The following is a 21672-nucleotide window of genomic DNA, read 5'->3' on the forward strand; positions in this document are numbered from 1 at the left end:
AAATGAGATTAGTTTTTGTATTTTTCATGTATTGTTTCTTAATTGATAGAATTATATTCATATAATTGTTAAAACATTTAACATTGTACAAAATCTTGTAAATCAATTTTGGCTGTGCAGTCTATTTAAAAACTGTGGTTTCTACATGTGGATGTTTCTACAGATTAAATGCAAAAGTGATACTTCTTAAATTATAATATGAGCTAAACTGTGGCCTAAACATTTGTGTGATGTAGTGCAATGCTACCCGTTCTGGGCAAAAGTCGTCCATGACCGCATATAAACAAACTTTTAACCACATGACCAACTTTGCATTTTTAAAACAGCTTGTTTATTCTTTTCATTTTAAAAATAAAAAATAAAACTAAAAAGGACTATTTCATTGTCGCTATAAGAAACAGTACGGAAGCACTGAGAGTCTTTGAGCATTTCCAGCTCTTCAAGTATGTTCATAAACCAGGGACTGTGCCTCTATGAGGGCAGGTCAGTGGGGGCATGGGGCCAGGCCAAAGAGTAGGGCAGTTTGGGCCTGCTCGATTTAAGAGCATTCTGGTTTCTTGGCCCAGTCTCTTACAACCCATTCAAATAAAACTCCAGGTGCCTCCACTTCAAAACAATCCATCTTATCCTTCATTCAGCAATTCATTCTGCAGCGAAGTCCAAGCAGCAGCAAAACGGTTGTAACGTGAGAAGAGTGACGTCATGAAAACACAGGAAATAAAAGAGTTAGAGATAAGAGAAGCATGTAAGGAAGAAAAGAGAGAAGAGATAAAAGAACAGATTATAAAAAGTTAGAAGCAACGAGTAGTTATTATGGTATTAAAAATAAGGAGAATAATCTCCATCCAGTGCATGTTAAAACCACTCAAGTCAAGTCAATGCAACACTCTGTAAATTGCATAAATGTACATCCTAACAATAGTTACAACACGGCTTGCATCATTTCCAACAACAAATAAAAGGAAACTCAGCAATACAATTCATGTTGACGGAAAAAGAGCTTTAAAATGTAAACAAATGCACTCCTTCGATGAAAGAAAAGAGAAAAGTAAAAGGTTGTAGGATACGTCCATGTCCGCCACTCTTGTCCCAGGTCCCTCTGTACTAAGTGCAACTGAGGCAGTGTTAGTCTCCATCCTCCAAACAAGGCTCTCGACCTGCAGTCCCTTCATGAAGCAACAACAGCTCCCCTGCAGGTCATCTGGGGTTCAGCAGAAATCGGTCCAGGTACTGGGACATGGCTTCCCAGTTCCGCCACAGGAAAGCCAAGACTATGACAAGCAGCAACGTTGAAAGCGTGCGGCTACGCGTTTTCATCAGTGGAACCACACAGTTTGCAACCGTCGAAACAAACACTAGGAGAACGGCCATGACGGCCAACAGAATATTGATGAGCTTGCCGAGTAAAGTGCGTGCCGTGGCGTTTTCCAAACCTTCTAACTGAACCACTTGTTGCTGCTGCTGTTGAAGCTCCATCTTAGAGATGCGAGTTTGACAAGCCTCCAGTGCTTCCTACAGAGAGACAGAGAGAGAGAGAGAGAGGTGTTAAAGGTAATCGAGAGAGAATGATGCTAATGCAGTTCCGGTTAATGTAAGACAAGCACAGCTAAACAAGCCTAATGGAGCATTTTAGCTGCTTTATATATAATAATCCCTCACAAAAGCCATTAAGTGAGTCACATTATAGAAATTAAATTACAGGAATGTTGCTCATCAGATTGATGCAAAATAGTTTTAAGGGGTCATGACATTAGGAATCATTCTTGCCTTCGGTATCATTAATACATCCTGCAAGTTTCATAGTTTAAAACGCCCTAACGAAAGCATTTATGTAATCTTTCCCGGAAAAAAACGATTGAGAAATAGCTGGATTAGTGACGTACATATAGACATTAACTTTCATATGACCTGCCTGCTCCAGGTCTGCAGGCTCCCCCTCCTCTGCCCCAGAGAAAGACACAGCACATCATCCTATCGTTGGCTCCGCCCACTGGCGTTCAATGACTGAAGTTCAGTCAGAGCAGCAACTCAAAGGGATCTGAAGGAGTAGTTGTTTACAGTCATGATAAGAAATTAATTGTTTATTTTTTTACGGATGCACTGTCAAATCAGCGCTAACCTATGTGCCTACTGTTTTGGGCAGCAAACTCTAAGGGTGCTTTCTCACCTGCCTTGTTTAGTTTAATTCGACAGTTCACTTGGTGCGGTTTGTTTGGGCAGGTGAGAATCCAGAACTTGGGTGCGCACCAAAAGTGGACCAAACAAGCGGACGGAGACCTCGTGAAGAGGTGGTCTTGGTACGCTTTCTAAACAAACTCTGGAGCGGTTCGTTTGTGGTGAGAATGCGACTGACCTCGGACAGATCTAAATGCAAAAAGTACTGCCCATTTGAACTAATCCAGCTGCTGTAAGCAGTTGCGCTGTGGAATGAGGAAGTGTTTGTATACGGTAAGCAACATAAGCCTAATGGCAGCTTGGGGACAAACTTCGCCGTTTGCAGTGCATGAAAACATCATTATCGAAATAAATATACAAACTATGTAGTCTATAACAACCACGTATAATATCAGAACGCACAGTCGTCTCTCCATACTATATTAACAGCGGCATGATACTTCCGGGGTTCCATTGAAATTTCCCGCATGTTGATTCCGACCAATTAAAAAGCAGTTTGGGAAATACGTTCAAAAACACGTGGTCAACGAGTGATGTGAATGTTATCACATGACTGCATTTTGGTTTGTTTCAACTGGTCGAGACCAAAGCAATCAGTGTGGTTTGAAAAGGAACCAGAATTTCAAAAAAACAAAAAAGCTACAATGTATAATTTTTTGCCTTTGTTCCAGACCTAATAAACCAAACTACAGATGTGAAAGCACCCTTACTAACGTATTTCATTCCAACCAGTAATGACCCGTTTATTAGAAAGTTTTAAAATTACATAACGCAAGACGAAAGTTGGAGATTTGTTAATACAATATAGACACAAGAGGAAGCGTGCTGTTATTGTATTGATAATCTGTGCTCATAGCTGCTGGCAGAAAGTGGTTTATTTGGGGTTAGGGTTGTAATGATGAATCGCGATTGATTCTGAATCACAAGGGCGATATTATGCACAGCTTTTTCATGTACTACGACTCTTTGATCAGTAGGAAGTCCTTATTAATCTAAATTAAAATAAATATGCAGGGCTTGCATGATTTCATAATCCCCGCATTGGCTGCGTTTACACTTGGCATTAACATGCGACCTGTATCCGGATGTTTTCCACATACACATTGAAAAGTGTAAACGCGTTTGTGTTCATAATGTTATCCGATCTGTGTGTCCTGATGCAGAGGTAGTCGAGGACACTTTGTGATCGGATCTCAGTGTGATGTAAACGCAATCCAGCCGTATCTGCATTTGCAGGCCAACGTCACACAAAACCCCGCCCACTATCATCTCATCTCACTGACAGCTGTCAAAAATAAAGGACGTTATGTCATGGAGCCCAGGTGAGACTGTTGACTGTATTTAACTTATTCAGGCATATGTTTAACATGTTTCCACTATTTATGGAGGGATTTAATATTTAATGGCAGAATTGAATAAATCGTTATAATGTTTGAGTTTCCATGGCGACATATCAATGTGAATGTTGCGCTTCTTTCTGGTCAGTCAGCAGTTTCTATCTCATTTAACACATTTTAAATTACTTGAAAACACTTACAAACCATAATAACATTAACCAAATACATTTATTCAATGTTGGATTTATACAAAGTAAGCTACTTATAAATGTGTTTGTAAATTACATTACTATACGACTATAGAGGGAGACATGAACAGGAAATTTAGGAAATTGTTAGCTGTTTTAGTTAAATCATATTCGTAAATCATAAATCAAAAACGTATGAATTCAGGCAGACTAAAAAGTCGGGAAGGTCATCCTAATGTTTCACACGGATTTTGTTGTTGATGAAAAGCATGCGGGTGAAAGTCAAGTTCAGGTAACGTTGGCTGAAACGTGCATCCTAGCGCGGACGTTGCAGATAATCAAAGATAAAGCCTTTAAAGTTAAAAAAAAATAAAGCTTAAAATGTGAACATCACGGTTTTTGGGTTTGCTAGTTATTCTCTGCTGTTTGCTTCTCAGTAACACTGTACAATACGGGATTGCGGTTACCGCGACAACCCTAAATCATGTGGCAAAAGACAGCTGTAGCCATCTGTGATTGACAGCTATCCACCCAGCGCGCGTCTCCCTGAACGAGATCCGATCACACATCCAGATACAGAAGCCACATTTATGTGACAAATATAAACGCGCCGTGTCCTGATATACGGATGATCGGATCTGCGTGAACGGATCACCGAGATCGCATGTTAATGCAAAATGTAAACGCAGCCTAGAAGGAAGTTGAAAAATGTTGCATTTACCTCACACATGGTAGCCATGTCCCCTGTTGCCATGGGAACGTTATTATGTGAAGTTATTGTTTGACGTGAACATCATTCAAAAGCTGCAAACAGTTTTTGCAAGTTCACGCAATTTCATTGCATAAAAGTGCATATATTTCCCGCATATTCCATCGCATTTTTTAAGAAAACGTGCCGCAAGATCAAGGATTTTTGCCCGCAACAATCACAAAAAAACTTGGCTTGCATCATCTTGCGTTTTTCTGAAAGGACTGGATAAGGATTGAAGAACAGAGATATATATGCTTATAGGCATTTCCTGGAGATGCCTGTGTAAATGTTAATTCTTCTGTGGCGCATATTAAGTTTGGACACATTACTACTTTTTTGTTTTAGAAAGAAGTCTTTTATGCTCATCAAGCCTGCATTTATTGATCAAAATCCTTCATTGATCAATGATTTCTAAAGGATTTTTGATCAAATAAATCCATGGCTTGATGAGCATAAAACTAACAAAGTTTTTGGATTCTTCAAAATTTTTATTCCTTACATGCATGTCTGCTTATGGCCAAACAAAATGTTTATTTATGTATTTAATGATATAGTTTATATAAGTTCCAAATAATTCCCATGTAAAGTTTCCGGAAATGTTATGCCCCTTTGCAACACTAATCGGATATCACATTGCATTCTCAATTTTTTATATTACTGCACAGGTAAGTCTGTCTCCCTTGCATTTTTACTGTTGCGGCACTTTCTTTTCTTTCTTGTCAAAGCCCTGCATTGAAACGCTGCTCCATTGATAAGACACATACCGCTTTGAGACACAATGTGGCATCTTTAACATGGCGATTGAGCGCTTTACATCCTAAAGAACTTTCAAAAGGGGTACAAGTTAAAAAAATATAAAAAGCGCCTAATTTACACAGTCACCTGCAAACGCATCTCACAGAAAGAGAGAGACAGAGACGAGACAAGATGAGAAAGAGAGATGCCAAGAGAGAAACGTCCCCTGCTTTGATTATTTGTTTTTATGCATCAATGCAGTAATTGTTTACATTAGCATCACAATGCATTAAAAAAAAACGATTAAATTCAACAACCCTAGTGTTCACTAGTGATTCATTTATATGCTTCCTTTAGTAGTAAAAACTTTTATCGTTGTGCTTGTGAGATTGTGTGGCTGTCTTTGACATGACTAAACAAAAAAGACAGTTTTAGAAGCTGTATTTTGCGTAGTAGCTGCAGCATGTAGGCTTTCAATCATAGAAGTGGGCGGGACACCGAGCCAGGTCAAACACTCTTAAAGGGGAAACACACAAATCAGACTGTTTCAATCAGAGGATGAAAAACAGAGTAGAAAATAGTTCATTAATTACTTAAATGTGTATGTTTTCCGGCAAAGAAATTAGTAATATTATAAGTACAGCTCATGTCATGACCCCTTTAAGCAATACACCAGATGCTCTTCTAAATCAATAACCTTTGCATTAGTGTGATAATGTATCACTAGTACTGCTAGCAATATCTCATACTGCATGACTTGCACAAATATTTCTAAACCGCTTACATCATGTATGTTTACATCATAAAGATAGAATATGAATATAAGTACTTGTATGTCTCTGGCTCGTTCATAAGACTGGTAAGCGATTTTCTCCTCCATGCTGGCCAGCTCTTGCTTTAGGTTGAGGATCTCATTTTGATGCAGCTCTGTTAGATCATTCAACTGCTCCTCTAGGCGCTCACACCTACCATATGCAAATGCAAAAAAATCAAAAGTGTGAAGTAGGCGCGTACAAGGCCAATCCTGTATATCATCCTTTCGATTTAAAATAATAAAGCAATATCATGCACAACCATGCTACAGTGTCAGCTTTACCTGAATCTTTCCTCCTGCAGAGCCTGCATGATATCTGTGTAGTCCCTATGATAATGAGTTTTCAGGCTTTCGAAAGATTCTTCAAGTCGATTCTGGTTATCCTTCAGTTCCTGGATCTCGTGCAGCAGTGTATCGAAGCCAGAGACCTGGCTTTGCTCCATGGTATTACCCTTTGAACTCGGAGGCCCACCGGGAGCACCAGTGGTGCTGTTTGCTCCTGCTGACCCTGACGTAGCGCTGGAGCAGTCGTCCTCACTGCCGTATTTTGGGCTGGATTGAAGCTGGCCAGTTCCAGGAGTCCTGGTGACAGCGGTCCCTACACTTGGCAGTGGTTCGTCCCCTTGTTGTTCATCTAAAGAGTCTTTTAAGGAAGAGATGTTGTCTGCACTTCCAAACTTGTTGCGGATAAGAGATGCAAATTCGCGGGGTTTGGAAACAACTGCTCCTGCGGCGGAGTGAGTGGCCTGGGAGATACTGGAGAGGCCACCAGACACCTGTGAGAAAAATGGATTATTTTATGAAATATGTACACTGCATTTGTCATGCAAACTTATATCCTCAAAAAACAAAAAAGTGGCAGACGTTACCTTTGCCCCTACATCCTTCAGACCCTGGTGCATGTCACGTAGGACATCTTTCGGTTGGCGTGGTATTCCATTGTGCTCCACCTCTCGGAGTTTGCGATGGTAATGTTCCAGCTTCCTCTGTAACTGCTGGATGGTCTGTGCAGACTTTTGGTTTTTCTTCTCGAACACCTGCTTGATGCGACCACTCTGCTGTTTGTCTGCGTTGTTGGCCAGTTTTAGGTACTCGGCTACGTTGTCATCTCTCGCCGTTTGTTCGATTTTGATCTGCTCTGTCAGTTTAAGGATCTTCTGCTGTAGCTGAGAGATGGCCTGCTTGGTGCGTTGAGGATCAGGGGTGCCATCCACTGAATCTAAACCATACTGACCGCCGTCTAAACCGCCCGACAAAGCGTTCGGAGATACCGCTGGGCCAGAAACCTCCAGACGATCTTGCTGCAAATATAAGAGAGATTTAGGGCTGTGCCAGTATATGTATCAGTTTTATCCCTAGGGTAATGCATAGATACATTATATTCTTGTTTATGTTTTTCACATTTTAATTAGTGATGGATCAGGTAATCTAACCAAGCAGAAAATCTCAAGACAATACCCTGTATTTTTTTTTTTTAAACAGTGTGGTTATATGTGACCCTGCCTGTGGAAACCCAGCTAACTTTATTTTTTGTGATTTACAATTTTCTTACATTTCCTACAAAATATAAAGAACATTCTGTAAAAATATAACCTTGATATCTGGGTGATTCTCGCGAAATTTGACTTGTGAGGTGTCATGAAACATTTTAATAAAAAAAAATTAAAATGCAAAGTAAGAGTATCAAAATAAGAAGCATACAGTTACAAACATCTCTTCACGTACTGTTTTGTACATGATTTAAAATGACATCATACAAACCAATTTTGTTGTTTTTTCCACATATAAGGGGAACATTTTCATTACCGCAACGTGTACATGACTGGATTTGGGTTCTTTGACATGGAAATATTTATAATTTAAAAAATCTAAAAATAAAAAGCTTCAGTGCATGTTATACTATAAACATTTACAGTAAAGAAACATGTGGTATTTGGTGAACATTGGTAAATGTAGAGACAATAATAAGAATATAAATGTGTCCAAGAAAAATTTTGTCATCCTCCGCAACAAATTTCAATCATTGTCTAAGCCCCTAACTAACATTTTCAAAAAAAAATTGTTGAAACTGTGACACCCAAGATGGCTGCTAGGTAAGCAGTTTTATTTTTTTTCTCCAGATAAAAATTTAAATGTTGTTTGTCATGGTACCTAGACAACTTTTTAGTTCTCATTACCGAAACATGAGTTTTTAAATGCATATTATTTAATGTAATATCATGTTGCGGTAATGATCATTTTTGATAATGATAAAAAATGTAAATAATTCTATAGGAAATATTTTTTTTTATTCATATAAAAAATAATGGTTATAGTAAGTTAATCTTATATGTGCAAAATAAAATTGGCTTCTAGGGCTTTTAAAAAAAATCTGAATCCATGTCAAAGACAGAAATTAAACTTTGATACTCCTAATCTCATTATTAGATTATGAGACTTTAGCCTCGATTTCACAGACAGGCTCACATACTGTACTACATCATAATGTAACAATTCATGTATACACTGCCATTTTTAGCATATCTTATCCACCAAAAGTAACAAAGAAACAACTTAAAAACTGGATTATGTATTCTGTATCTTACGACAAGCAGTTTACAATATGAACAAAAATGCTTTTTCTCTAAAAAGTTCAATTATTCTAATTCTCTTTTTTACAGACAGTAAAAATCTAAATACATTACCGTTGTTGTCAACACAATTATTGGCAATTCAGTTTCGGAGTCATTCATCTTTACAATTATTGGCAATTCAGTTTCAGTGTCGTTCATCTTCACTAGTGTGCCACAAGTGTGACTACACCAGCTTCAGATACAGTAACTATTTGGACTTCTGTACTATGACATAACCCATAGACGTCTAAGATAATAAAGGCATTTGTATAAATAACTGAAAGAATATTACACAGTGCCACAATTAAGTTACTTGGAAGATAAAATGGGAATCAATGAAAAACAAACAATTTGGTTTTACCTTTACAATAGTATTTTAATCGTGATATTTTTAGTATGACATCACACTGACATGAACTCTGTCCTCCACCCATTGAAAGCTAAAAGTCAGTATCAGTAATATGGCCCGCTCATAGATAAGACATCTAAAGATGATCTATGCATCCTTAGAAAATTGATTAGAAGATAACAAGAAGCACTGTTTTGTTAAAAATGTTAAACAATTATAAAAACTAGTCATTGTTAATGAGTCAGATGATAAGATGATTTCTCAATATAGCCATGAACACAGAGGTAAATCTAGGTTAACTGTTCACGTGGTTAACAGCCTATTGATAAGACCTGTGCGATACCTATAGAAACTAGACCATTGACATTACATTAGACTTTTCCCCTAGCCAGGTCAGTTTATCTGCAAACACGGTTGTTTGTTTAACAAAGTATTTAAGCCTCCTCGGGAGGTAAGCTAAAGTGAAATGGCACAGCTCAAGCTGATAACTAAATGCATAAAACTTAGCTGTTAATCTCTCCGGCACAATGCATCTACTTAAAAACTAAAAAGCGGCACACAGCCCCCTGTGAATCCACATAAGCACCCCTCTACTGATAGCCAGACACAAACAGTGGTAAATGACAGGGTTTATGTTTGGACACTCTTTTGAGAGAGGAACATTCTGGATGGTGCCATTAAGCTCTCCAACAACGAGTGAGTTGAATTAGTTTGGCCGACATCCAGACGCTTTAGTATGTGTGGAAATGCTTAGCTGGCGAAAAAGGCATGCTTAAAAGGATAGTACTATGAACAGTAAGCATAATTCTTGTGCAGATATACATTAGTCTTAGTCAACGTTTGTCACCGTGAAAAAATACTGATGGCTATTTTAAGCAAAATACAGCCGGTAACTGAGAAAAGCTGTGCAGAGGAGTAGCTGGTTTTGCAACTATCTGACCCGGGTTTCTAAAAGTTGCTGCACTTGCCATGCAAGAGCAATTTTAACCTTTACTGTATCCTTGAGGACACAAGAAAGCAAACAGTTACGCTGATCTCACAGCCTGGCTGGAGAAAACGAAACAAAAGCGCTGGTTTTTATATTACTCTTAGTCCTTGCTGCCTACAGAAGTGCTCTGCACTGAAGTGCACCCAAAGACGTGGCTAAATATAGCAAGGCTTAGAGAACATAGTGACCTGCCAGACAAGCTTTCTGACCTGTGAAAACTCTCAACTCGTCCATCCATCCTGAAGATTTCTTTAAGACACAAACAGCATGCAACAGATGCTGTCTGCAAAGATTGAAGTCAAATTTGTCTTACTGATACTGTATGTTCAACTAACAGACCATTGAGTTGTTAATGGAAAAAGTGATTACTGGGTATGTGCAAGGCATGCTGGGATAGATTCCAAGAAATGCCGACATTTTACATAAGGTCATTTTTGTCTGTTAGTGAAATGCATATAGAATCACAGCAAGGTGCTCTTGGGAAAAATAAGCATCTGGGTGATTCTCGCAAAATTAGACTTGTGAGGTGCCATGAAACATTTTGATTATTTAAGTAAATGCTAACAAAATAATAAGCATACAGTTACAAACATCTATTTTGCACATGATTTCAAATGACATCATTCAAACCAATTTTGTTGTTTTTTCCACATTTAAGAGGAATTTTTTCATTACCGCAACGTATCCATGACTGAATTTGGGTTTTTTAAAAAGGAAAATTTCTAATAAAAAAATCTAAAAAAATAAAAGCTTCAGTGCATGTTATACTATAAACATTTACAGTAAAGAAACATGTGGTATTTGGTGATAATTGGTAAATGTAGAGACAATAATATGGAATATAAATGTGTCCAAGACCAATTTTCTCATCCTCCGCAACAAATATCAATCATTGTTTAAGCCCTCAAGGAACATTTTCAAAAAAAAAAAAAAAATTGTTGGAAGGGACATAATTGACCGTGACACTCAAGATGTCTACCAGGTAAGCAGTTCTTATTTTTTCTCTCCAGATAAAAGTTGAAATTTTGTTTGTCATAGTAACTAGACAACTTATTAGTTCTCATTACCGAAACATAAGTTTGTAAATGCATATATTAAATGTAATATCATGTTGCGGTAATAATAATTTTTGATAATGATAATCTAAAAAATTTAAATAATTCAATAGGAAATATTTTTTAAATGCTCTAAAAATAATGATTATAGTAAGTTCATAAGAAGAAATCTTATATGTGCAAAAAAATTTGGCTTTAAGGGCTTTTTAAAAATTCTGATACATGTACACCTTCTAAATCTGGATTTTGTGAGAATCACCCATCTGCGATTACTATCTAATACCAATTTATTACACTGCCTGATGTCATGACTAAAATCATATGAGATGGTGGCCACTACCTTTAGAGCTGGTCCAGAATAGTTGAATATTCGTTCGGTGGGTTGGCATTCGCTTTCAATTTTAAGATTTTCAAATATTCTTTTTATTTTAACATTATTAGCATTAATGCATTGACTGCTAAGCAGGAAGTGCGCTTTACCCTCCCGCTCTTTAGCTGGTCGCATGACGCTTAGTTAGAACCTTGCCACCAAACCCCACAAGAAGAAGATCACACAAGAGCAGTGGTTACCAACCCTGTGCGCTTCTCAATTCTTATTTGTGCATCCTCATTTCCTTAGCTTGCTTCCTATTTTTGCATCTTAGCTCCACCCCTTTATAGGATGAAAGCGAGGAAAGACGCGTCGCATATCCTCTTTCCTCACTATCTGTGTAAAATTCGTTCTCTGTTATCAAATTATCAAGTGCATTAAAAAACCCAAATATTAAACAATAAAACAATAATAAAGTTAAATACATACTTAAGTTAGAGTTCATAACCTTACTACATTAAAATAAAGACACTCATAAAAGTGCTGTGAAATTAATATATGTGTCTATACCACTGATCATTTATATAGATCGGTGGTCTATACATAAATATTAAATGTACTCTTTGAAACGAGTCTACATTTACAATAATTTAATAATAATAGCAACATGTATGCATGTTTAAAGGGACATTCCACTTTTTTGGAAAATATGCTCATTTCCAGCTTCCCTAGAGTTAAACATTTGATTTTTACCGCTTTGGAATCCATTCAGCCTATCTCGAGGTCTGGCCCTAGCACTTTTAGCATAGCTCAGCACAATCCATTGAATCTGATTAGAACATTAGCAATGCGATAAAAAATAACCACAGAGTATCAATATTTTTCCTATTTAAAACTTGACTCTTCTGTAGTTACATCGTGTACTAAGACCAACGGAAAATTAAAAGCTGTGATTTTCTAGGCAGATTTGGCTGGGAACTATACTCTCATTCTGGCGTAATAATCAGTGACTGCTGATGTAACATGGCTGCAGCAGGCGTAGTAATATTACACACTGGCCGAAAATAGTCCCTTTGGTTACTTTCAATAGCAGGGGACTACTTTTGGGCAGTCAGTAATATCACTACGCCTGCTGCAGCCATGTTACATCAGCAACGTCCTTGATTATTACAGCAGAATAAGAGTATAGTCCTAACCATATCTGCCCAGAAAATCGCAACTTTAAATTTTCGGTTGGTCTTAGTTCACGATGTAACTACAGAAGAGTCAAGTTTTAAATAGGAAAAATATTGAAACTGCTAAGCTATACTTAAAGTGCTAGCGCCAGACCCCGAGATCAGCTGAATGGATTCCAAAACTGTAAGAATCAAATGTTTAACTCTAGGGGAGCTGAAAAATGAGCATATTTAAAAAAAAAGTGGAATGTCCCTTTAAAGATGTAAGATGGAGATTTATATGTGCATTATGTTTAGTTGATGAAACACTTCAGCATAGGATACACTTGAGTGTACTTATATGCCTTTATTAGAGATAAAAAATATGTTCAGCCCCCTCCCTATAAAGCTTTGAATATTTGATGTTGATTACTACCGAAGCTTTGAAGCTCAAAAACTGATATTCAGACCAGCCCTAACCACTATTAGTGAAGAAAAATCCCATTGAAAAATGTATGATGCATTCTACAAAAGGCCCACTGAGGAAAGGGCACTCACCCGTTCAGACTCCTCAGTGGACTGATACCCTGAGGTCAGCAACATGTCTGCCAGAGCTGGGCTGCTTGGTGTATCTGTGGTGGAAGAGGAGCGTGGCCGTCCCGCCTGCAACAAGATTTCGTGGGTGCTGCGCCTGTGAATCTGTGGGCTGCCTTTCTGGGGGGGCTCCGTTCCCCCCCCTGCTTTGCTGCGCCGGCTTTGCAGGCTGGTCCCTCTCTTCATCATGGGGGGGCCTCGAATCTGCTGCAGCACGCGGCTCAGAGCTGCAGGGGGGGCGGAAGCGTGGGGGTCAGAGTTAGGGGCGGCAACCGTAATGGCAGGCGCTTCCCCCAACTCTGGCCCCGCATCTAGGGACTTAGAGATGGGGCCTGTGGAGGAAGAGGTGGGGTCATACGGCAAGACGGACGAACGTCTGCGCTGAGGTTGGAAGAGCTGCTTCAGGCCATGGCCCAGCACACCCATGTTCTCCAAGGCATTGTGGGTGATTTTGGACAGGGCATGATCAGGCTCGGATGCCCTTCTGCTCACCTCTCGCTCTGCACAAACACCAGAATCTGGCTCATCCACCCCAGGCTGCTCGCTACCACCCTGATCCATCGGGAGGCGCAGATGTCAGCAAAGAGGTGGGGTCTAGCTAAGCCCCGCCACCACCAGCCCTCTGATAGGCTGATTCAAAAGCCAGGGAGCAAAGGGTGGCAGCAGTCAGGTGGACTCTGAGAGCGTACATGCATCTGCGTTTTGGCGTAAAGTCATGCTCGTCTAACACAAAAGGAAAATAAAATGGATTATGTCATGCAGATGTAAGCGATGGGACAAAAGCAATAACTACATACAGAAGCGTGATGGTTGGTTTAAAAACAAAAAGATGTGGCTGATATTTTAATCTTGGATTACATTTTTCTTGTATATCATTAAACGACTACCAAATAAATTATTGACAGTGATTTCAGGCACCACATATTTAAGTTAAAGCCACACCTTGATGGTTCTGAGCCAACCAAATGAAACTACATTAGCAATATCACAAAACTTCTAGCAATCTACAGCCATGGGAGTTGGCAAGCAAATGGGACATGACAGAAAGCATGAATGTGCTAATTTCTGAAAGGCTCCGAGGGTCTTCAGGTCAACTGTATGTGACAGTTTATGTAACTTCTACAGTATATTTTATAGTTTGCTCAGACCCTTTAGGTGAACATCATTGCAGAATTGTTTTAATAAACCGCTATCAAAACCTGTGGATGAAGTTTAAAGCATAAGCAAAAAGCTAAGGCAAGCAAAGGTTTCAACAGGATGATGACATGGAGATGGTTGTTAAATACAGAAGTAAGTTAGGCAAAGGGGCAACCTCTTATTGGAAGCTGAGGCAATACTAGGGACTCAAGCATCCTTTTAACCAATCATTATTCCATCAAGCGCAACCTATCTGATACTTGATCCAATTTGTTTGTTTGTTTAATTAAATTAAGCAAGCATAGCGTTCTAGAAATCAACACACGTTTTTAGGACAATATCACATTCGATCAGCACAATATAACAGAGTAATACTAATACTGTTTACAGTAAGATCAACTCCTACCATTAGTCCAGCCTGGCCTCCACTGGCTCACAGTTCAGGGATTGCTGTAAAAGAAAATGGTTGTCAATATCATCCTCGACTGACACAAAGGGTGTATTCATATTAAGGATATGATAAACGACTGAGGCATCTGTTCTTCTGAACCGCATGGACGGTTGAGCAATTTCCAGGTATAATGTCATGCCTTGTGATTACATCATTAGATCATCATCATTATTTCGTACATTACCCGATTGTGTAAATTCTTCAAATTTCTTTATTGGTGTAATAACTTTACAAACCAGCATGCAGGCAAACATTCAAGGCACATATTGCATAGTATCATTAGAAATTCTAAAATAAATCCCTTTTATTTGTCAAAAAACAAACATTTGAATATTCAAGTGTATTGAATCGAGAGTCTGGTGTTCAGGGTTAAGATGGGTCTCAGATAAAGAGAAAAACAGCCTTCCCTAATCCTCTTTATTCAGCTTACTCAACACACATGAACCCTTTTACTGCAGTACAATAGCACTCTATAATATTTTAAACTATTAATATCAGTGGCTTAAATCATGAATGTTGACCTCGTTTCACCTTATTGAGTGTATTGGGAAACATGCAAATTATTCTTAACCTTTCCAAACAGACAGAATTGCCAGAATGATCTGAATGTAAAACCTGACCACACCAAGATCAGCCGCCATACATGGTTAAACAGAAAATGTGAAGTATGTCCAGTGACTCAATAATACAAATATTCTTCTCCTTAACCGAGCGACCAGTGTGAGATGGTTTTGAGACAGTTAATGGAACTGCCACTTATCTATTAAGCCAGTTCTCCATTACCACTAAATATGGCAACAATGGCTTGTTTTCCAGCAAACACGTTACAATTAACAGATGCTTTTTAACCTAATAAATTTAATTTTTTGTAAATAAAACTTAGAAGGGATATTTTACCCAAAAGCGAAAAAACTGTCATTATTTACTAACCCCCATGTCATTTGAACCCTTAAAGTCTTTCTTTTTTCTTCAGAACCCAAATGCAGATTTTTAAAAAGTGTTGTTTGGGTAAAGGCCTAAATATAGCCAATTTTTAAGTGTACATGAGGGTCCGTGGACGCAATTTTCAGCATCAGAAGAGTGTGTGCGTAATAAATGCGCATTGTGGGATTTTCAAAACCCTGCCTACAGGAGAATGTAAACATATTTGAGTAACACTATGCAATAAGGTACTATATATTAACATAATACCTTCTACACTCTTAAAAGGAATGTGTTAAAACAACACATCTCTGTGTTACCAATTAAAGCTCACGTAACACACGCCGTTTCTGCATTTCTGATGTTAATCTGGAGTAGTAGTATTACATCCTTTATATCTCCGAAGAGTCTTTAGTTTAATCAGATTTATAAAAGAAAGATTAGCTTAACCAAATCTCTCCGATAATGTACGAAAAAATGAAGAAGGAGGAGTTACTACCGCGGGAGGAGTGAGTACTAGTCATGCAACACTATACAACACTTATAATTCACTACATGTTCATGTCATTTATATAAATTCCAACATAAGACAGAAGTCTTAAATACCGCATGCAACTCATGACCCGGTTTGGGCATTAAACACACCCGCAAAACTCCGCTGCTACCCCGGATAATAAACTATATCCATTGTTTCCATAAGGCTGACTTTCTTCTCCTTACATCCAAAAACACACTTCTTCTTTTGTCCTATTGTTGAATTTTGAAATTAAACAAAGCTGTGTCGCGTGATAAGATGTTTGCAAGTTCTAGCGTATCCCGCTGATTGACGGGTGGGCAGGGTTTTTCGGGGAAAGTGCCCATATAAAGAAGTGAAATCAGCGGGAAATAACACATAATTAGTTGTAGCATAACACAAAACAATGTGTTAAACATGAACACATCCTTTTTCTTAGAGTGTATGGAGGTGGTCTGAGTACAGTTCACTTTTGGTTACTGTATGGTTTACTAAAAAACGTGTAGTGTGAACACAAACCGCTCCAGGCTCACTTGTTTTTTCCTGTCTGTCTCTCCGAATAAGTTCAGTATGTGTGAAGAGCTGCATGTACAAATGAAGTGCAATATATGAAGAGTTTGGTTCCAAAACGCAATAAATCCATTTTGACTCATTTCGGTAAAAATGTGTTTTCAATACCAAGAAAGTGACAAGATGAAAACCACTATTATAACTCTGCTACAAACTTTCACATAGCATCTTTAGGTTGTAATAACATAAAAAATCCATGATTTGATTTTCAAAGATTAATTATAAAACTGATTATTTTTTTCCGCAAAATGCAATAAATCCATGACCATTTTTTTTTCAAAATGCTATAAATCTATTGAATGAATAAATAAACATGCATTTATCTTTGCCATGTTACATTTATTTAGTTGACTAGTGGTATACACTAATAAAAAAACATTAATGGCATTTATCAAAACAATTACTTTGTCATATTAAGTACACTGTCATTGCTGCAGTCATTCATGGGACGTCATCGCTGAACTTTCTTGAAAGCAATCAGCTGTAAAATGTTTTGGTCCTGCTCGATTTTTGTTGACTTCGAGTAAAATAATGGAAAGTTTTTCATAAGATCCCCTGGGGTCAATGTGTTAGCATGACAAAAGCTTGATGCTGCCGTGTGAGAACAAGCAGCAGTCGGCATTTTTCTTTTGCCCGACTGCCTCTCACATAAATTATTAGATTTTGATGTCTTACGTTTCTTGCCACCACAGCTTTATCAATGTTTATCAAAAGTATCATTTTGTTTTTATTTGTTTTTTGATCACAAAAGTACAAAGTAGATTTAAAAAACTAGCATTCCATGTGTATTCAACGCTGGTGCGCTGTGATTTGTTGAGTGGGTTTATTGTATTCTGCAGAGAAGGAGGACTGTCGTTTATCACATTTTGGGAGAAAATGGAGAAAAGATGACAGAATAATACTGACCAGATACAATACTGATTTTGGCAGTAACTATTTTTTTTTAAATGGCGTTTATCACGTTTTAGAACCAAACTCTTTATATATTTGAACTTGGACCATTGTGTAAAGCTGTTAAGACCTGTGGGACACAATGAGGCCATGAACGCAATTTGAAATCATTGATGACCAGATAATGTGGCTGAACACTGTTGTGAGTTTGTAGTGGTTGTGTTATCATTTCTGGAATTTGTTACTTATGACGTTGAAATACTGCGAGAGCGATTCATAAGCACTTTTCACGACTTGTTCTTCCTTTTCCTTGATGCCATAATAGCGACTGGTCTGTGCGTGTGCAGTGCTGCATGAAGTCTAAAACACTCGTTAGCGCTGTGCCTAGAATTCATAACAATGTCACCAGCCAACTGTCGATTGATAGTGTTTCATATACTCGCCAGTATATGACTCATTGCTTCATGGTATAATTTTTATCAGATTTATGGCTTCTTGGTTACAGGGTTATTTATTTTACACAGAGTTTGTTGCTGCACATAGTTGACATGCAGGCTCTGTGTAAGCAAGACAAAATGCTGAGTACAACTGTTTTTTTCAAGTTGCCATCCAGAGCTATATGAGAAAAGCAAGGCACAAGTTAAAACAACTTTTTATTTTCTATGATGATGCAGTGCCCTACAAAATCATCTTAGAACACTAAATTCTTCTTATATAGAGCTTTTCAGGCCATCTGGTGTAATCATCCTTTTATTTTCCATCTTGCTATATATAGAAGAGGAGTATAGGAGTAAATGTCCCGAAGACATGTGGATATCACTGTTGTTCCAGTTGTTACGCATTACTATAAAGTAAACATCCTAAAACTGCCATAAAAAGTCAAGACATTAGACAAAGATCGGCACAGGACAAGAATTTCATCAAATAATGGATAATAACATTTGTATTTGTTTTTCACCAAACCTTTTTGTATGCCTTCAGGACACTTAAAATATACGAGCGGAGTTATTTGTTTAACACTTTTGGGTCCTTTAGAAGCAGAAAGAAAAAAAGTGGTCACTATCCACTCCTTTAGTAACCAAACAACACTTTTTTAAACATCTGCATTTGGGTTCTTGTTTAACATATAATGACATACTTATTAGCACATTTAAATAATACATTGCTTTATGCATGTACTAAGCCAGCTGAGAACCTGCTAAACCCGTGGCCCACACTTGAGTGCAGTAAATAAGCCTGACCTTAATTTGTTGAGAAACATAGTATCCTTCAGATGTGGGAGTGGCACCAAGACCAAGGTGACACAAAGCGCTGTGAATGAACCGTTGTGAAGCTATACTCGGAAAGAAGTGTTGATGTGTCTGTGTCCTACATGCATAATTAAATGGACGAGTGACAGAGTGACGCAAATGCCTGGCACAGCTAACACAATCATATTCAACACAACAGCAGTTTAATAAGCCTAGCACACACCCAAAACCACCCTGGGCTGCTGTCACACCAGTTACTTAATGTGTTAAAGCCCTAATATATATATCCATAACAGCTAAAGTAGCTTGTGTGAGCAACATTTTTGTTACCAGCTTTTCTAGTGTGCTAAAGTAGATATTCAACTCTACTCCATTCATCAATGGTAGTCACAACGAAGCAACGCAGGCATATCTGTGGACGCATAGCTATGAAACGTGACGTGTAAAAGGTTAAGCTTGGTCAACTTGGCATTAATGGTGTGATTCTTTGCAATGACATTGAAATCAATTTTAATTACTTAATGATTCAATTTGATAAAATATTTTTTCCAAGATACATTTTTAAAATTGTTTAAAGCCCTAATGTACCTCAGGCCAAAAGAAAAGAATGAAGAAGAACTTTAATTTAGTTTCTGTTTCTTGTATTAACAATTACACAGAAACTAAAAGCAAGAACTACATTTCAGGAATATTTCGGCTCCTGGGAGTGACCAGAAATGGGAGTTTTTTTCAAAGCGGTCATGTCACATTGTTTGAATTTTATAAAGAACACAATCAACATCAAATAAAAAACATGATCCTTTTTTTGCCAGTGACAGTTCTTCTAGCATTTCTCCACTCACCTTAACTATTATAATTTACCATATTTTATCTGTTTCTATTTCAGAGTTGTGGGATGTGCCCCTTCTTAAGGACATAAAGCCAAAGTCATTTACCATTCTTTTGGTTAAGACTGGACAGGCAGGTGACCTCATAAAAGTCTTTACAATTTCCAATTATTTTGACAATTGCTGCATCAAAAAATGTTGCAACACTACATGGCTTGCACGGACAGAAACACTAAACCCCTATATATCAATTGCTGAAACGGGTCAGCTTATTCTCTCCAATGCTTTCTCTCAGAGTCCTGTTTACATAGCTTCCCAAGGTCACATTACTCAGTGTATGCCTTTAAGCAATAATACAATCTACTACAGTCAAGACATTCAGAAGACTCAGCACATAAAACCACAGTTGTGTTATGCGTCTTCATGCATCTATCCGTCTGCATATTCAAGACACTGTAATTTAACAAATATAGGCTATGACTGTGAAACAAGATACAAATTGTTCTTCCTGTCCCTGAATAAAACAGGTGATCAATGACAAACATAGCTCATACCTTCTGTTCCATTCATCAGCAGGCCAGCTCTATCTTCTCAACATAGAAAACTGATACTGTGGACAAATCTATGAGGTAATCCAAACCGGTCTTCTGCACATAGACAATGAATCAGTGCTGTGTAAACCGTCCCCGCGACACTTCAGTCAGCTTGCCCCTCACAAACATGCTAAATAAATAGAAATACATGTAATTCAGTAATGCATTGGTGTCACATAAAAATGTGTGTTTTTAACATTTATTTTAATGCCAAACACCCGCTGTTAAACTCGACGTAGAGCGCATGAAACATGCTAAACAAGTCTATTCATGCAAGCAATTACACCACTATTAAATAACTACTACATTGAAACTTGATGGGTTGGTTTAGGCTGAATGCGGGGCACACGTCCACTTTTATAAACCCAAAATAACGAGTGACACAAATTTCAGACGATGTGAAAGCGGAAAAACACGACTGGCTAATCGTATAAAGCTAACTGCCGCTGACATCTCTCGCCGTTCCGATGTAACTCGAGCTGTCATTGACAGATTTCAGAATGACATGCAACACGGAGGATTAAAACATTAGTACAAACCCATTCGACTATTTCAAACTAAATGAATTAATCCCATCATTTTTTAGAAATGACCCTTGATGCGGTCGCTAGCTGAGTTAGCTGCCTGGCTAGCTGGCGGATGGACAGTTTACGCCCAACCCAAGCTAATACTATTAAATGGTCGATACAACGCATCGCTGCAATAATTATCAACAAAGACTGATAATCATCAGAAATACTGCCATCTCCACCTTTAGGCCAAAGAAAAAATGGTCATCTCTTAAAAACCGGTTGTTAAATACATGATGTTATTGCCTGTCAAAGAGATACAAATAGGCATCCAACATCATCAGCATCTGATCACGCGAATGGGCTTGTTTGAATGGCACCACGACTATGAGTGGATCTCTTATCAACCACATTTAATAAAAACATGTGATATTTACTGAATATAATGGTTTAGTTGTGTCAATAATATATGTTTTTGATGTTGTCCGACCTGCTGCACCTGATCTCGCGGAGGTACTCGTGCTCGGGCGAACATCGCGCGGCTAGGTGCTAACGTCACACAGACCGGGATCAAACACCACAAGCTAAAACCGACCAGCTAACATAAACCTGAAGCAATGAGCGAACTCGAAGCCTAGAATACTACATACTGACTAATTCGCAATATATTAACATTGTAAGTGTATTGAATGAAAAAGTGTACATAATTTGAGGTTACAACTTACATGAGCGCAGAGACTGACTTGTGCTGATGTCCGTTAATTTCTCCCTATGGCACACTCCCACTGTGACGTCAGCGGCGCGCACACAACGCGTGAGCGGCGGCAGTCATGCTATGCATGGCACACATGAAGGAACCCCCTCAATACAGCAGAACTTGTGTGTGGGTCAATGACATGACATGCATATTTGAGTCCAGGGATATTATTTACTATAAAAAATAACTT

General features: G+C 38.2%; 1 protein-coding gene across 5 annotated transcripts; it reads right to left on the minus strand.

Moving 5' to 3' along the window:
* Nucleotides 1–308: 308 nt before the first annotated feature.
* tmcc1b (transmembrane and coiled-coil domain family 1b) lies at nt 309–21540 on the minus strand. Of its 5 annotated transcripts, none has more exons than XR_010520995.1 (9): nt 21451–21540; nt 20178–20346; nt 14606–14649; nt 13027–13785; nt 6870–7301; nt 6283–6776; nt 6016–6151; nt 1884–2038; nt 1374–1512 (listed from the first exon to the last, which is right to left on the minus strand). XR_010520995.1 is itself a non-coding variant. In XM_065241511.1 (8 exons), the coding sequence occupies exons 4-8, from the start codon at nt 13249–13251 to the stop codon at nt 1198–1200; spliced, it is 1602 nt and encodes a 533-aa protein (XP_065097583.1). In that variant the 5' UTR covers nt 13252–13289; nt 14606–14649; nt 20178–20346; nt 21451–21540; the 3' UTR covers nt 309–1197. The 5 variants fall into 5 exon arrangements, 3 of the variants coding, with proteins under 3 accessions (XP_065097583.1, XP_065097582.1, XP_065097584.1); XR_010520996.1 differs by having other exon boundaries at nt 1381–1512; nt 1909–2038; XM_065241511.1 differs by lacking the exon at nt 1884–2038 and having other exon boundaries at nt 309–1512; nt 13027–13289.
* Nucleotides 21541–21672: the final 132 nt, after the last annotated feature.

Source organism: Paramisgurnus dabryanus, chromosome 14, assembly GCF_030506205.2.
Source record: "Paramisgurnus dabryanus chromosome 14, PD_genome_1.1, whole genome shotgun sequence".
Lineage (NCBI taxonomy): Eukaryota > Metazoa > Chordata > Actinopteri > Cypriniformes > Cobitidae > Paramisgurnus > Paramisgurnus dabryanus.